Genomic DNA, 18,404 nt, shown 5'->3' with positions numbered 1-18,404 from the left:
CCTTTTGTCTTTTAGCATTTCAATGTTTTAATCATACTTCTGGTGTCCAAAGGCAGAGAAACTGTAATTTTTCTGTGCTGTATTCCATTGATAAAAAACTGCAGGTTAGACTTTTTCAGTCACTGTTTCACAGAGACTGCACAAGTCTCAGAAGTCACAGATTTCAACAATGAAGTCTCCATCCTGTCAACATGAATTGAATCTCTTGTTCCTAGATTTAGGGTAGTGTACTTGCCCACATGAAATCCTACTACTCTTCGCACCTACTTTAGGAGGTGAGCTAGGCCACAGTGTATTGATGATTTCTCCAGCACTTATGATTTTGAAAACCCTGGCACTACCAGCATCCAAAGCTATACAGTTTACTGGCATTTTTGTCCCTAGATTTTTGATTAAAATGTTACATCAAGGAGGATCTAAATCTAGCTCAGTTCTTCAGCATATTCAGTTCAGCCCAGAATTCTACTGCAACCGTCCAATCCCATGAATCTGGCTACAGCTTCATTTTTAAACTTTTTTTTTTTTTTTTTAAATATAAACACATTTTGATGCATTTAATGACTGTCATTTTTCCTGTGCAATTTTAATTTTCCAGTTGTTGGTATAGATAGAGGCAAACACATTAAGAATATATAGAAGTGATATTTTTTAACTTAAAAGTATCTAATAAAAAAAGAAGCTCATTGAAGAGCTTTAAAGATCAGTCCATTTACAGTGTAGGAAAAGCAGTCTGATCAGTAAACTTTCCCAGTGTTAAAGTCTTCAAAAAGATGACGGCATCAGTCCTAACTTATGAGATATAGGGCATTACAAAGCTGAGTTTAGAAACTAAGTGGTTATTGAATGATCTGAATATCAGAAACACTGTCAATCTTTCTATTGAAGATTTTTAAATAACATTTTTCTTAATTTGTAAACAGTGAGTTCTATTATTAAAAACAATAACTCAGAGCAGAGGGATTTCAGTCAAAATTCTTTAAGAAATAAGTCTTGGTTTATATGTGGTGAAATGTGTCTGTGTCTCCTTTTATACCACAGCCTGACTATCACACAGATTTTCCCAAGTAGAATATATGAGAGTATATGAATGGATAAGGTTTTTTTAATTTAATTGGTGAGGTTTATGAATGGGAGAATTGTAGTTCATAGGCTGGAATGTCTTTTAACATAATTTACTAATGCATGTCCTGAGGGTCAGATCAAACCATTTTCTTATTATAATCAGTGTGAAAATAGAGTAAGTCTATCGCAAATTTAATTAGACTGGCGCCATAATTTAAGCTGTTGAATATTTGCTGAAACTCTTAATAAAACCTTCATGTACTCAAAATGTAGAGTACATCAAAATGTATAGTATACTCAAAATGTACAAAAAACATATTGCCTTCTTGCAATGTCATTGCAGCCTCACAGTTTCAGAGACTGTTTTATCTAAATGTGCACAAAAATATAGTTATATATAGGTATAAATTATATTTTTCAATGTTTCAAATGATTTGAATATCTTTCTGCTGTAAGACAATTTCATTAATATTTGCCATACAGGAATTGTTGATACTAAACTTCCCTTGAATGAATTATAAGCAGTTTTTTGGGTTTTGTGTTTTTCAACAGATGCTTTTGAAATATCTGTGAATGAAACTAATCCCGTGTTTGCCAAGCCAGGACAAAATGTTGCTTTTACTTGCCCTTATAAAGCTGGAGATTCAGTGCAGCAAGTGATGTGGGAAAGGATTAAAGCAGACCGAGTAGATACCATTGTGCTGTGCAACCCGTCAGGAAAGCAAAGCTTTGGTTCAGATTTCAAAGAGCGTACACTGGTGGACTGCTCTGATCAGGCAAACTCCATGCTTGTCATTCAGAACTTTACAGGCTCTGACTTTGCAACATATCGCTGTGTGGCTACTGGAAGAAACACAACCTATGTGAGGACTTACACTGTGGCTGGTAAGTAAAGGAGGAAGTGGTAAACATTTTAATAATAGCACCTTCTGAGGCGTTAACACTTTTACCCATATAAAATAACTCTTCAGTAACAAGTGAGGATTTATTTAAATACCACATTCTAATTAACTGCATGTAAAAGATAGCAAAGTTAAAAGTTAATCTTGTTTCCACAGAAAGAAGCTGAATTTAAGTTTGTCTGATATCATTATAGGACTTTAGACCTGTTTGTGAGAACTGGTTTGGTGTTAGGAAGGAGATGTTTTGGAAGAGGAGAGACTGCCTGAGTTTGCAGGCAGAGGTGGACATTCTCCCAGAGAAGGCACGAGAAGAATTCCCCATTAGCACAGTTCACCACAGGGTCCCTGGGGCAAGACCTAGCCTCCAATGAAGGCAAAAAGCACACTCTCAGCTGAAAATACAAAATTTTGTAAGCTGGCCTCTACCTTATTCCTGTAAGGTAGAGGGGGGAGCTCTCTCTTCAGGGGGAGCTGAGAAACTCTCGAGGTTTTTCTGTGAGTATTGTCACAGTATTTGATTATAATGGAAGCTCAGGTCCCTACGTGTAGACACTTAGTGAAATTTCTCAAACTGTGATCTGAATCCCACTTTTACTTTTATTTTCTGTTATGACTGAAAAAAAAAGCCCAGAACAACCCAGACTCATTTTTGGTTCTTGATGCAATTTGAAGATATGGTTCTTGTAACATCGCGGTCCTTCTGCAGCATTCAGTCCAGCTTTTGTTGTACTGCCTTTGTTCCTGGTAATACATGAATATTAGTAGATACTTCTTTGGCAGTACTAAGAGCTGTAGTGTGGGGTATAAAATTTCAGAATATGCTCAATCTGTGATATGGATTATTAAGAAGTGGAAAATGCACTCGGGGAATAAATGCTGACCTGCTTTACTCTGAATACTTGACAACAAAAGTCCATGACATTGAACAGAATGTGATAACAAAAGAGGTACCAGGATAAAAATTCCTCTCACCTCTGAAAAGTTTAAACATTCAAATTTTAGAATGTTGACTGTTTTCATATAATCAAGCATGCCCAAATTGTAGAGCAATAGAAATCTTTTCTGTATACTCCAAGTGCTGTGCTTCTCAAAATGAAAGCATATAATGAGTTGCAAAAAATACAGTAACTTTAAAAATTACCAGTCCTACCTACACAAACTATTTCTTCTCCAAAAGAAGAGTTCAGTTTCCATGCTTCTTTTGCTCTTGAAACAAATCCTATTTATAATTTTTAGTTCTAAGAATGACAGCATAGTTATGCCTGTATATTGGAGAAAAAAAGGTATTGAAGAACCATTGAAGAAGTTAAAATAGAGTATGATTCAGAAAACACCCCATTGTCTCCCTTTTAAGTCCTCACTCAGTATTATGAAGTGAATTTTGTTGAATTTTCATTTCTTCCAAAGGAAGAGAAGTGTCAAGGATTTCCAATTATTTATCTTTAAAGTTTGCACTGTTTCATAACACTATTAATATTTCCAGTGAGATATGGAGAAACACTAAGGGGAAAGGAACAATATGTCAGGTGTCAGCTCCCACCGCACCTTGTGGCATAGACAGTGAAGTCTCTCACAAATTTATGAGTGACTTTCTCTTCTTGATGCAACAGCTGTGGCTTGAATAAAACAAGTGATGACAGAAACTTGCTACGCTATGTTTTTGTGTATGTTCTATCAGTTCAGTCATGTCATTTTCTTGGGCTTAGCATTACAGCTAAGCCACACTCTAGCTTGGATTTGCTACCAAACTCTTCCAATGTTTTTAGTCTGTTGATGTGATTCTGCATGGGTACTGCAATTTTTCTCACCTCGCCCAGTTCCAGAGATGTTTTGGAATACTGAGTCTAGGAGCTGGGAGGATAGCTGCACTGTAAACAGTCACAGAGAATTCTCTTTTTACGTTGAGAGAGAGTAAGAGGAAAAATAAGAACATCCTTTTTTTTTTTTTTTTTGAGAAGCTGTTGTTGAGAAGATCCTGAGAATTTTTGAAGAGGAGGAATCTTGGGTGAAAGATGGTAGAAATAAGAGTACAGGATTATTTAGAGAACTGGCAATAGTTCCAAAACTGCTGATTCTGAGAGGTGGTACAGTAGAAAGAAGCAGCTTGCTTCTTGTCTAAAGATGGCTGTATTTTTTCAAGGAAAAACAGCATGGAATTCCTGTGAAGAAATAAGGGAGTGAGGAAGGAATAGGTATTCAAGTACCAGGAAGGCCTGTGTTATTCTTGTATCAATAGAAGTCAGCATGCTATATTTAATGTTTTCCAGCATCAGTGGAAATAAAACAGTGAGATCCATTCAATGTCACTGTTTGTTCTCTCCCACTAAATATTGTGATTGTTGTTTTCCAGCTGAAATGGGACTTCTGTAAGTCTTTTTTAACCTACAGAAAGCAACATGTTTATGTAAAGTAGTGTAGCTTTTGTTGGACAACACTTACAGAAAAAGAAGGCTGAATATTACATAATTATATAATGTATTCAAGAGACTATAGATTAATTTCCAAGGTCTTCATCATATTTCTCCTTCTAAAAATTCTATTAATATGGAGATTGTTGATATCACCACATTTCACATCTGAACCCATTTCTGACTTTCACTTACCATGCTTTTTCCTTTGATTAGATTTCTTTTTCTGAGCGTGTTCTTCAAGGAAGGAAGCAGACTTACAATCTGTGTATTGTTTTGGTAGATGATTGGGAATGAAGGGGAGATGTCATATGAAAGAACTGAAAAATTAGCGGGGTTGAAAAAGAAATGCCTGTTACATCCTGAAGACCTAGCCATTTTTGGAAAGATTTAGTAAGTCTTGTTTTAACAGAAAGTGAGATAGCAAGCTCTCTCAGACAAAGTACAATAGAAACATTTTGTGTCTCTGTGTTCCCACTAGATCTGAAAAACTGGTTGGTGGTTGTATTTAAATGTATGTTCAGGGGTCAGACTTACATTATGGTTTGTACTAGCACTTTCACCAGCTTTGTTGCCCTCCTCTGAATGTGTTCAAATACCTTAATATCCTTCTGAAATTGTGGGGCCCAGAACCACACACAGTACTCCAAGTGAGGTCTCACCAATGCAGAATACAGCAGGATCTCCTCTTTTGATGGGCTGGTTATTCTGTGTTTGCTGCACCTCAGGATGTGGTTTGCCCTCTGGCCTACCAGGGCACAAGGTTGATGCATATTGAGCCTAGTGTCGACCAGCACCCCCAGATCCCTTTCTGCAGAGCTGCTCTACAGTCAGTCCTCTCACAATTTATACTTGTGCCCAGTGTCACTCTGTCTCAGGTGCAGAATCCAGCATTCGTTCCCTTCATCCACTAGGCGGGTGACCTTATCATAGAAGGATATCAAATTAGTTGACAGAACTTTCCCTTTGTGAACCCATGTTGACTGTGCCTTTAAATGTCTTTCAGTAGCACCTGGTATGATCTCCATAGCACCCAGATGAAAAAACAGGGGGCTAGTTGGTCAGTCGTTGAGGGTTATCACACATCCCTTCTGAGCTGGGAGGTGACAGCAGTACTTCTGTGTCATAGAAAACAGACAAAAGATAAGACTGCAGGTGGGGGGGTGAAGAGAATTGGGATAGGAGTGAAATTAGCTTCCTTCTTCCTTCATGAACTCATCCAGTATGAACACGAGATACCAAACCATGTTTGTTAGTCTCCACTCAACAAAGCACTTTTCTCTGGGTGTGAATGCATTTATGCTGGATTTCTGCCTTTCAGTTGTAGGCAAAACTATTTCAGTGATGTCTAGTTAGCATACCACATGTGTCAGTCCAGCAAGGCATGTGACAAGCTACATGAAGATCTTTACAGTGCAGTTCAAATCTCTTGTTAAAACAAATAACTGTCTAGCCCATCAGTGCTTCCTCCTCAAAACCAAAGGCAGCGCACTGAAGGTCAAAAACTTTCCCACAATAAAATTTCAAAATCTTGCAGAGAAAATGCCTAGGCGATGAAGATGGGGGAGAGAAGGACACGTTGTCTAACACTTAACAGAAATTATACTGATTCTGAAAAAAAACCTTAATAGCCCCCCGTCAGCATATCACCTTTGATGAGAACATAAGAACTGAAGAGACACATGACAAGTCTCTGACATATTTCTGCAAAATCTTGAATGTTATGTTAAAGTCAGTAATTACAAAAGATTTTGAATAGTTAAAGAAAACAACTGCCTCAGGAAGGCTTTGCTCACTTCAAATCAGAAAAGGCAAAAGGTTGTTGTCAGTTCTAAAAAAAATGTAATGATTTTTCTCATCCAAATTTAACTGACAGCTGATAATCTCAGCGCTCAAACTCATTAACTCAGAGATTATTATCTTGACCTGATAAAACTGAAGGTGAAACTTCAGGAAAATAAAAATGAGGTCTGGAGTGTTTAGACCAAAGGGCGAAGATGTTGCTGAAGTCTGGAACTCTATCCATATTCACCCATCCTTGATAATTAAATACAAGATTTAAAAATTTTTCTTTGTTGCTTACAGGATGTTTTTTCCTTATTTCTGTAAGTACTCACTGTCACAGATAATGATTTTCTGTGGTGGGTAGCTAAACACTTGGGAAAAAAACACATAATTTTTCCCAAATTTGGACACAGTTATATGAACCATCCTGTCATTTTAAGTACACAGCAGCAGAAACCACTCTGGAAGTAAAGTGTTTTCATATGGGGTTATAATACAAAAGGCATCAGTTTTTGTTATCAGATAGACTTCTCTATTGTGCCACATACCTTCAGCAGTATAAACTTCTGAGAGAATTTTATTTCTTTATCTTTCCAGTAAATTAACATTGGAATTCAAGGATAAGACCCTTCTGTAATCAGTAATTTTTGTTATCCTTTCCAATGAGTATATTGATACTAAAGAGGGGTACTGAGCAAGTCTTAACTGGTATTCAGCATAGCCGGATAAGAAGCTGTGAATCTTTTGATCCAGGAGAGAAAAGCCATCTAGACATAGCTCAGCAGCTGGTTAGCTGGGATTACTGTCATTAGTGATACTGATTGTTTTCTTTCGCCTGTGAACTGAGAATGTAACTTTCTTGTCTACCCAGAATGAAAGCTTTTTGGGGCCGCCATGGTTTCATCTTCAGATGCTACCTTCCTCTGTACAGTGACCAGAACATTAAAGAGGGACTAAGCTAAAGACAGTTTTTATTCTCTGTTCACCAATGAATTGCTAGTGTTTGTCTGAAACACAAGAAACAAGTTTCTGGCCATATAACCACCATCTTGTGTAATAAGTAATACAAGAGGCATTATTCCTTTTCCATCCCGGGGCATCCTTACATTTTTGTACATCTTGTTCTGTTTTACTCCTACATGTCGAGAAACTAAAGAACATGAGGGAAATGTTTGTTCTTCAGTAGGTAACTGGACAGAGTCACACCCAATGTTTGCCTCATCGAGACATTGCTGACACGTAAACTCATTTGAGACTGCTAGAAGTTGGTAAGATCATCTGGCTAGCATGTTTCCTGTAGTTGCTGATATGTTAGCTACAAATATACTATGTACAGAAATGCCTATTACATAGTATTTGTGTTAGCTTCCTTTTTGTTCTATTAGTCTCAAGTCTGCAGAGTGCTAGTGCAAAGATGCAGCAGAGAATCAGGCAGTCGGGCACTGTGGTGGGCTGCAAAAAGCTGACTTGGAAGTTCAGCGCTTTAACACACATGGGTTTTTTTAATGTTAACCACTAACCAAATTCAGAATTGTAACAAGGAAAATTCATAAGTGTTTTAAATGCATGTTAACTGTACCAAGGACTTGTGTTGTGGGCTTCCTGTGTGACTGAGTATATCAATTCTGTTATTTCCTGTAGCTTTTTTCGCTGCAAAAATGAGAATAAGATCACATTACCTCTCCACAAACTTGAGCACGATAAGACTATATTGAATTATACCTTAATGCCATTGTCTTGCCTGTCTCTACCCTTATGATATTACAACTTCATTTGAAGATGTGACTCCATACTGAAGAAGTCACTGCATTTTAGCAAAGTTACTATAAATGTAACTTTTCCTGCCTTGGTTACAAATCTCAAAGAAAGCATTTCTGCTTAGGCTAGAACAAATAGGGTGGGTTTCCTGACATCCATCATCAAAGCATATACAGTACTAGGTTATTAAAAATAGGTGATCACAATGGGAGATTTTATTATTATTATTATTATTATTATTTTCCCTTTCCTTTCTGTCCTATTAAACTGTCTTTATCTCAACACATGAATTTTACTTTTTTTTTCCCAATTCTCTTCACCATGACTGGGTGTGGGGGAGTGAATTAGTGTGACTGTGTGGTGCTTACCTGCCTGCTAAAGTTCAACCACAACAGTCCTTTTTGGTGCCCAACATGGGGCATGAAGGGTTGAGATAATGACAGATCTGACTAGAGTGTGTTAAAAGAAATTTTGTTATAAACATTCAGTATATTAGTTTAATAGTTGCTGGCCACAGTGTTGATTTATTTGCTCTCCGAGTTGTTGTTCTCCTGTTCTCAGAGTTGCGTTGTCTGGATGTTCTCTGTTGTGCTGTTTATCACCTCTGAGGACTGCATTAAGGTTATCATTTTGCTGTACTGTGTGACACTGGCTTATGATATGATAAAATTGCTGTTCATGAGACTAATCTGGTTATTTGTACTCATCACTGCCTTCATCTCCGTATATCAGGAGCCATCTATTGGAAACTATTAATAATTACATCTTTTACCTTTTGACCTCAGAGACCCAATCTATGGGGAAGATGCCTCTCCATCTCCTCCTTCTCCTCCAGGGTAATTACAACAGCTCTTGAGAATTTTGAATATCCCTGGGGTGTTCAAACTAGCATATTCCTATTGTTACATCTCCTGAATGTGTTTCAGGTCTTGTTTAGGGTTAAAAAACTGCTTAAGAATACCACACAGAGATCTGCCCTGAGGTTGGATAATTCCCCTCAAGGGGAGGACAAGGTCTCTGGATCTGATGACAAAATGACAGGCACTACAATTACTCCAACCATGGTGACAGGCATTGCAGCTATGCAAACCCCATTAAAAGGCACTGCAGCTGAACTCAACAATCTAGCCATGCTGGTATCAGTTACCCTGTACACAAGAAGAAATGCTGGAAGTGGAAGTCAGCTCATTTAGCAAGGGATAAAAGAGCTTCTTCTAAGAGGGAGCAGGAAGAATTGGATGAGGTAGACTACTCCAAAGCAGGACTATCATGAGAACAGGAGGAGGAAGAGAGACAGCTGCTGCTCAGAGAAGAGGAAGAACTCATAAATGAGGCAGTAACCACATGATGCCTATCCCTGAGTGAGCTGCAAGATACAAGATAATATTCAGCCATTATGCAGGCAAATACATTGTCATCTGGCTGCTCCAGTGTTGGGTTAATGGGGACAGTAGCCTGGAATTAGAGGGTAGGGAAGCCAAACAGCTGGCATTCCTTTCTAGAGAAGGGGGCATTGACAAAACAATTGGAAAAGGGATTTAAGTTCTCTGTCTCTGAAGGTGTCTCCTGTCAGGCATGAAGGAAAAGTACCCCTTCAAAGAATATGTTATATGTCACCCAGGAAAGTGGACCACTGTGGAGAAAGGTATCCAGTACTTGAGGGAATTAGCCCTGCTGGAGGTGATTTATGATGACCTGGACAACAAATAGTTATCCAAAGATCCAGATGAAGTCAGGTGCACATGACCCACGTGGCAGAAGTTTGTATGGAGTGCACCATCATATTATGCCAACTCTTTGGAATAATGACCTGGAAAGACAGAGAAGAACAAACAGTGGATGAATTGTCTGGCCAATTCCAGCAAATATGAAGAAAGTTTCTCTTGCTCCCTCATCTCAGCTGTGGAGAAACTCAAAGAGGATAGATCCTACTCCTCACCTGTATAGACCAGTATCTTAGCTATTAGGAGTAAGAGGTCCTCTGCTCAAGAGAGGAACTAGTGGATACACACCACAGGCCACCCTGTGGTTTCACTTCTGTGACCATGGAGAGGACATGAGGAAGTGGGATGGAAAATAAACCTTGACCCTAGAGGCACAGGTATGTGAGTTGCAAGGTAAAACTCTTGGGTTTGTTTGTGGTGGGTTTCTGGTAATGGGGGAGGGACTACAGAGGTGGCTCCTGTAAGAAGCTTCTCAAAGCTCCCCCTGCTCCAAGTGGGACCTGCCTCTGTCCAAGGCTGAGACAATTAGAGACGGTGGCTTCATCTCTGTGATAACATATTTAAGAAGGGGAACCTGAGAGAATGAGGACTTGTGAGAAAGATACTTATGCAATCACCAAGGTCAGCTGAAAAAAGGAGGAGGAAGGGGGGGGAGGTGTGCCGGAGCAGAGACCCCCCCCTGCAGCCCATGGTGAGGGGTCAGGCTGTGCCCCTGCAGCCCATGGAGGTCCACGGTGGAGCAGATGCCCACCTGCAGCCTGTGGAGGACCCCACGCTGGAGCAGGCGGCTGAGCCTGAGGAAGGCCGGGACTCTGAGGGAAGCTCCTGCTGGAACAGTCTGCTGCTGGAAGGGCTGCAGTGGGAACCCACTCTGGAGCAGTTTCTGAAGAGCTGCGGCCCCTGACAAGGACTCACATCGATGAAGATCATGGAGAACTGTCCCCTGTGGGAGGTACCACATGGTGGAGCAGGGGTAGAGTGTGAGGAGTCCTCCCCCTGAGGAAGGAGCAGCAGGAACAACAGGTGATGAACTGACCACAGTCTCCATTCCCTGCTCCTCTGCACCACTGGAGGGGAGGAGGTAGAGAAACTGGGAGCAATGCTGAGCCTGGGAAGAAGGGAGTGGGGAAGGTGTTTTTAAGATGTGGTTGCTTTTCTCACTATCCTACTCTGATTTCATTGGTAGACTAGTGTTGCTGGGGTAGTGTTCAAATTAAATTGATGTTCTCTTTTCAAAAATAGTCTCTCTTTTGCTGATGGCCATAATTGGTGAGTCATCCCTCCCTGTCCTTGTTTCGATTTCCAAGTCTTTGTTATATTTTCTCCTTCCCATCCCACTTGGGAGGAGGAGTAATTGGGGGGCCGTGTGGTGCCCAGTTGTCCTCTGGGTTTAAACCACAACAAAAACAATCACAAAAGGGGGTTCTTCTGGGAAAAATGTTGCTTTAGTCTCTAGTGGGCTGTTCTCCAGACAGAGTAGAAGGGCTGATCTTTCTCCTGATCTTGATGAAGGGACTTTTGATTTCTATTTACAAGAAGTGAGTAGTGAGTACTGTGACCAGGATTAGAGGTGTCCTGCCACCAGCCAAGCGGAGGAAAGAGACAACTAGGATTGTGTGGATTCAATGGCCTGACACATTAGACCCACAGGAGTATAAGGCTCTGGTGGACACTGGTGCACAGTGCACCCTAATGCCATCAAGCTATAAAGGGGACAAACCCATCTGTATTTCTGGAGTGACAGAGTGATAACCGTACTGGAGGCAGAAGTGAGCCTGACTGGGAATAAGGGGCAAAAGCACCCCATTGTGACTGGCCCAGAGGCTTTGTGCATCATCGGCATAGTACCTCAGGAGAGGGTATTTCACGGACCCAAAAGGGTATCAGTGGGTCATTGGTATAGCTGCCCTGGAGATGGAGGAAATTAAACATCTGTTGACCTTGTCCTGTCTCTCACAGGACCCTTTTGTTGTGGGGTTGCTGAGGTTCGAAAAACAATGGGTGCCGATTGTTACCACAGAGGTGGCAACAATACTGCACAAACTCCCTGATTCCCATCCATAAACTGACTTGTTGTCTGGAGAGCCAAGGATTGATCAGCAAGACTCACAGCCCCTTTAACCGTCCCATATGGCCAGCCCGAAAGTCTGATGGAGAGTGGAGACTAACAGTAGACTATCATGGCCTGAATGAAGTCACATCACCACTGAGTGCTACTGCGACGGACACGTTAGAACTTCAATACTAACTGGAGTCAAGGGCAGCCAAGTGGTAGCCACAATTGATATCACTAATGCGTTTTTCTCAATCCCTTTGGCAGAAGAGTGCAGGCCATGGTTTGTTTTGGAGGAGAGTTCAGTACAACTGGAACAGACTGCCCCAGGGGTGGAAACAGAGCGCCCCCCCCCCCCCCCCCCCCCCCCATTTTTCATGGGCTGATACAGACTATGCTGGAACAGGGTGAAGCTCTGGAACACCTACAATACACTGATGACACCATCGCATGGAGCAGCACAGCAGAAGAAGTTTTTGAGAAAAGGGAAAAAATAGTACAAATCCTTCTGAAAACTGGTTTTGCCATAAAAAGGTGTAAGGTGAAGGGACCTGCATATTACATCCAGTTTTTAGGAATAAGATGGACATTGTGAGATCCCAGTAGACATGATCAATAACATAACAGCTATGTCTCCACCAATTAGCAAGCTTTCTTAGGCATTGTATGCTTCTGGAGAATGCATATTCCAAATGACAATCTGATTGTAAGCTCTCTCTATCCAGTGACCCAGAAGAAAAACAGTTTCAAATGAGGCCCTGAACAAAGATAAACCTTTGAACAAATTAAATGGGAGATAGTTCATGCAGTAGCCTTTGGGCCAGTTCGGGCAGGACAAGATGTTAAAAAATGTGCTCTACACTGCAGCCAGGGAGAGTGGCCCTACCTGGAGCCTGTGGTAGAAAGCATCAGGAGAGACTCAAAGTCAACCCTTGGAGTTTTGGAGTTAGGGATATAGAAGATCCAAGGCCTGTTATACTCCACCGAAAAAGACATATTGGCAGCATATGAAGGGATTCAAGCTGCTTTGGAAGTGATTGGTACCGCAGTACAGCTCCTCCTGGCACCCTGAATGCTGGTTGATCAAATGGAGGGTCTCCTCTTACATGTCATGCAACTGATGCTACATGAAGTAAGTGGGTTGCATTGATCACACACTGGGCTTGAATAGGAAACCCCAGTTTCCCAGGAATTCTGGAAGCAATCACAGACTGGCTAGAAGACAAAGATTTCTGAATATCGCCAGAGGGGGAGGTGATGTGTGCTGAAGAGACCCCACTGTATAATGAACTACCAGGAAATGAAAATCAGTATGTTCTATTCACTCATGGGTCCTGTTGTATTGTAGGAAAAAATCAAAAGTGGAAGGCTAGTGTCCCACGTAACAAGTTGCAGAAACTGATGAAGGACAAGGTGAATCAAGTCAGTTTGCAGAAGTGAAAGCTACCCAGCTGGCCTTAGATATTGCTGAACAAGGAAAATGGCTAGTCCTTTATACTGACCCATCGATGTTGGCAAATACTCTACTGGGGTGGCTATAGCAATAGAAGCAGATCAACTGTCAGCACAGAGGCAAACCCATCTGGGCTACTGAATTATGGCAAGATATTGCTGCTTGGGTAAAGAACCTAGTTCTTAAAGTACGCCAAGAGTTGGGCCACCAAAGAGCATCAAAACAACTAACAGGTAGATCAGGCTGCTAAGACTGAAGTGGTTCAGGTAGATCTGGACTGGTGACATAAGGTGAATTATTTATAACCTAATGGGCCCATGATACATCAGGCCTTCAAGAAAGAAATGCAACATATAGATGGGCTTGTGATTGAGGGGTAGACTTAACCATAGACACTATTGCACATGAATGTGAAACTTGTGCTGCAGTCAAGCAATCCAAGCAGTTAAAGCTGCTTTGCCTGAAATGCAGATACAGGAATGTGGTGTACTGAAAGTGCTCTTCTCCCACACAGGGAGGCCTCACAGATTGATTGTACCACACTTCCACAAACCCACCAAAGCAAGTGCCATGTGCTTACAATGGTGGAAGCAGCCACTGGGTGGTTGGAAACATATCCCTTGCCTAATGCCACCACCCAGAATACTACCTTGAGCCTTGAAAAACAAGTCTTATGACAACATGACACCCCAGAAAGAACTGAATCAGACAACGGAAATAATTTCCAAAAACAATCTCATAGACGCCAGCGCCAAGGAGCATGGGATGGAGTATGGCCTATCATGCACCAGCCTCCAGAAAAATCTGACAGTACAATGGACTGTTAAAGACTACACTGAGAGCAACGAGTGCTGGGCATTTAAACATTGGGATACATATTTAGCAAAAGCCACCTGGTTAGCCAACACTAGGGAATCTGCCAATCAAGCTGATCCTGCCCAATTCAAACTTTTACGTTTGGGGATAAGAAACTTTGTCCCCTTTTACAGAGAGGATAAAGTCCCTGCAGCGCACATAAGAATTATGCTGGGGAAGACAGTCTGGCTTATTCCTGCTTCAGGCAAAGGCAAACCCATTCATGGACCTGGGTGTGCTGGATGGGTAATGCAGAAGGATGAGGATTTCTGATGTGTACGGCAACAGGATTTGATTCTGGCTGAGAATAGCCAATGATTTGAATTGTACAATGTTAACTGCTATTTAATACTGCGTGTCATCACTACTATGGTTGTTAGATGCCATATCAATGGTATTATAGTAAAAATTACCCAGATTAATGAAGAATGAACCTTCATGAGACTGGGCAAAGTGCAGTAATGATATGACCAAAACTGGCTTGCTTCAGCATGCAGCAATCCAACACCACACACCATCTCTCCTGCCCTGAAGGACTACTATGACAGATAGAGCCCAAAGTCATGGACTAAATGAACTCAGCAGATATTTTAGAGGGCTGGCCCAAAGGCTAAGGGAATTACAGCTGTGTGTGTATATCAAAAAGACAGGAAAGGATGTACTGGAGAGCGTGGGACCTGGGCATGATGTACACGGTATAGAATAAGGAGTGGATATTGTCCTGGTTTCAGCTGGGATACAGTTAATTTTCTTCCTAGTATCTGGTACAATGCTGTGCTTTGGATTTAGGATGAGAATAATGTTGATAACACACTGGTGTTTTAGTTGTTGTTGAGCAGTGTTTACACTAAGTCAAGGACTTTTCAGCTTCTCACATCACTGCACCAGTGACTAGGCTGTAGGGGCACAGAATGCTGGGAGAAGACACAGACAGGACAGCTGACCTAAACTGACCAAAAGGATATTCCATACCATGTGATGTCATGCTCAATATACAAACTAGGAGGAAAGCTCTCCAGAGGCCACTGCTTGGGAAGTGGCTGGGCATCAGCCGGCAGGTGGTGAGCAATTAAACTGTGCATCACTTGTTTTGATATTTTAATTCTATTATTATTATTGTTGTTGTTATTGTTATTATTTTCCATTCCTTTTCTGTGCTATTGAACTATCTTTATCTCAATCCATGCATCTTACTTCTTTTCCCCCATTTTTTTTTCCCATTCCACTGGGTGGGGGGAGTGAGCGAGTGGCTGTGTGGTCCTTAGTTGCTGGCTGGGGTTAAACCACAACAGCTGTGTTCACTCATCTTTGGCCATCCCAGTCACAACTTTCATAAGAGCTAATTCAGCATAACAAAGGCGTTTTAGAAATGAGGAAATGGTTGTGAGATTTGAATACTGAGCATGAGCTGTCATGCAATAATGTCTCTACATAATCCTTGATTTTCAATGTAGTTTGTCATAAAAAGTTCATGCTGGTTTATAAAAATACTAATTATATTTATTACAATTGTATTTTAGCAACTTGGGATCACAGATGGTTTATTGTCTACATAGCTGGAGGAATTTCTGCCTCTATCTTACTATTAGTTTTCCCACTGATCTTCTGCATCACCACTGCTTATCACAAAAAGTGAGTAACAAACCAATTTGCCTAATATACTGAAGCAGGTAATTATGAAGGTGTTAACAGGTCATCCTACTATCCTCTTCAGAACCAATTAAAAAAAGCTAGATGTGAAAATTGAATTTTCTTGCCAAAATTTTGAAAACTTGAAAAAACTAATCCATTCTACAGCCTATGACAAAAGTGACTTTTTTTTTTTTTTTTTTTTTTTCTCATTAGAAAAGCAAATTACTTACTCAAGTTCCTTAGTCAGCTAAATGTTTACAGTGGTATTAGCTGAAATCTCATGCCAAGGGTGATTTGTCAGGAATTACATAAAACTAGGCATAGGCTCTTCATATTTTGTGCATGAAGACAGGTGACATCCTGAGTTTTTCTACATCTTGTAGCATTTTTTGTCTTCGGATTTTATGTTCCAAATTTGCTCACAGCTGGATCCAAACTAACAGTTTAAACAATTATCTAAGCTGTGTTCCTTGCCAAATATACACTACTGCTCTCATCCAGAATCTCTGCTTCCAATGAAAAGAAATAGTGAGTAGAAAGACTTCATTTCTTCCCCTACCACAATATAGGAGGCTGCTGGAACTTGTTAACAATATATTATTGTATTTGCTCCTGAATCAAAGGGCCTTTTTATCTGTGCCCAGGCTTTTATGAAACACTGTAATCTCATGCATGTTACAGTTTACAAGTCAGGAAAGACGACTTGGATTTTTATAATATTGATTAATAGGGGGAAAGTAAGTAATACCAGCATTATCTCTTCTATGCTGGAATTAGATATTTTGAACTATACTACCATGCATGATGCAGTTGCCTCCGCTGTGTTTCTGACTGAATGTGTTTCATCAGAAAGAAAAGGAAGAGGATCACAGAGGACTTATCAAAAGCTATATACTCTACTCAGACCTTGGTAAGAACAGCTGGAGAGCTGGAATTTACTCATATTTTGTGTTGTATATTTCTTGATATCTTTCTCTTCTGTATCTGCTTTTTATATACTTTGAATCTTATAGTCTAATCTTAAACTCTACAGAAAGGAAAATTTTAATATTTTAAAGAATGATTTTCCCTGTTCATTGTTTTTTGATGAATATTCTTTAATGTTTAACAGCTACATTTAGAGACTCAACTGTGTGCCATGTTATTAACAAATTAGCTCTTTTGGTTTGCCACTTTTTGTATTATTTGTGTATTATTAATACCTTTTTTCCTCAAGTCACTACTTGTAAAACTGAGGCAAAAAATTGTATTCTGTGGTGCTCTTTGCCTTTACCTATTTCTTCTAGTTCAGCTTCACTATAATTCATAGGAACAGCTATTTCAGTTCTTCTCCTTTCTTTTTGTATTGTAATAATCAATATTTTGGAGCTCTGAGTCTTTTTTTCACCCATTAATAATCCATTTCAAGGCCTGAAGTTTAGAAGCGGAAAGATGTGATCCAAATTCACTGCTCCTGCCTTGTCTCTTCATACCCTAAGTTGGGATATAAAGTTATGCTGTGCTTGGGGAAATGACCCCATTTTCACAGTGGGTGTAAGACTCTGGCTTTCCACCTATCCATTCCCAGATGTCACTTCTGTATGATGCAATAGTGAGCTCCACTTTTGATACGTCCTTTTAAAGTCCTTTGACCTCCTGCCATTTCCATTTCTCTCATTCTGACTGTTGGATTACTGTTTGTACCAGAATGAAGATCTTCCTAGGGTGACCATAGGCTAGAGACTATCCATTTGCTTCACAAATCACCTTTGCTCCCATGCCAGTTAACCAGTTAATGACATGACTAATTCTTAGCATGGCCAATAACTTTAGAGTAAATCATATTTTAACACTGATATAGGAGAAACTACTTCAGTATCTGAAAGGTGTATGTGAGGGTAAGGGGGCATCCCACCAGGCACCTGATGTGGGACAGCTGAGAAATGTATTCAAGGTGCAACTTCTTTTTTCATATGACTTGAACTTGAAACATATTAATAGAAAATAAGAACACAAAATATGTTTTGATTGATGGCTGAATATTCACAATAATAGATCAGCATATTAGGAAAATTTGCTGGTTTTTTTCTTTTTCAAAGTTGTAGCTGATTTGAGAAAAGTCCTTCAAATTTTTCATTTGTTTGTTTGTTTTTTAATGTGTTTCTAACCTGCTAATAGTTATGGAAGATGCAATTTTCATGTCACACAGAACACAGAAAGAAGAGGAGAAGAAACATCACTTGGGCGGGCAGAGGAGCTTTATGTCAACTGGATAAATGTCTCACACAAACCTAAGGAAAGACGATTATTTTTTTCCTGAAGGATGAAGTAACCCAAGCACAGGTTTGTAGCTTATATCTGCAGCTTAGACTTTATTTTCTTTCCACTGGTGAGATGTGGAAGGTCAAACTAGCTGATTTGGCGGGACAGCCAACCTGGGCCAGGTTACACCAGGTGTGTCTGTGCTGTATTGCAGCCTGCAGCATTGACTTATCCTTTGATTAATATGTAGAATTATAGAATATTTGTACTTCTGCAATTTAAACATTTTTACTCGGTAGGTATACTCTTAAGTAAGAACTTTAGAACAGCTCTGATATGTGGAATGGAGCTGCATATGTTTTCATAAAATTAATTGGGTCTGAGAAATCTGTGTCTGAGAAGTCTATGTGACAGGGTGAGAAATAAAATGTGCTCAATGTTGTCTACATCCATGAGTTTTGCATTTCAAATTGAGAACTCTATAGAATAATAAATTTCCATGATTTTCCACACAGGAGGTGTTATTTTGCT

The 18,404-nt window shown here is 40.1% G+C and overlaps 1 protein-coding gene across 1 annotated transcript in view; it reads left to right on the top strand.

Annotated features, from left to right (window-relative positions):
• Positions 1 to 17,931, top strand: part of CD226 (CD226 molecule) — a 32,491-nt gene extending 14,560 nt beyond the window's left edge. The window contains exons 3-6 of the mRNA XM_074897474.1: positions 1,615 to 1,947; positions 15,521 to 15,632; positions 16,482 to 16,541; positions 17,778 to 17,931. Coding sequence (XP_074753575.1) covers positions 1,615 to 1,947; positions 15,521 to 15,632; positions 16,482 to 16,541; positions 17,778 to 17,931 — 659 coding nt within the window. The remainder of the gene's footprint in view (positions 1 to 1,614; positions 1,948 to 15,520; positions 15,633 to 16,481; positions 16,542 to 17,777) is intronic.
• Positions 17,932 to 18,404: the final 473 nt, after the last annotated feature.

The sequence above is a fragment of the Athene noctua genome, chromosome 2, assembly GCF_965140245.1.
Source record: "Athene noctua chromosome 2, bAthNoc1.hap1.1, whole genome shotgun sequence".
In the NCBI taxonomy this organism is placed as follows: domain Eukaryota; kingdom Metazoa; phylum Chordata; class Aves; order Strigiformes; family Strigidae; genus Athene; species Athene noctua.
The sequence above is the reverse complement of the archived record's forward strand: the minus strand, read 5'-3'. Positions and strand labels throughout refer to the sequence as shown.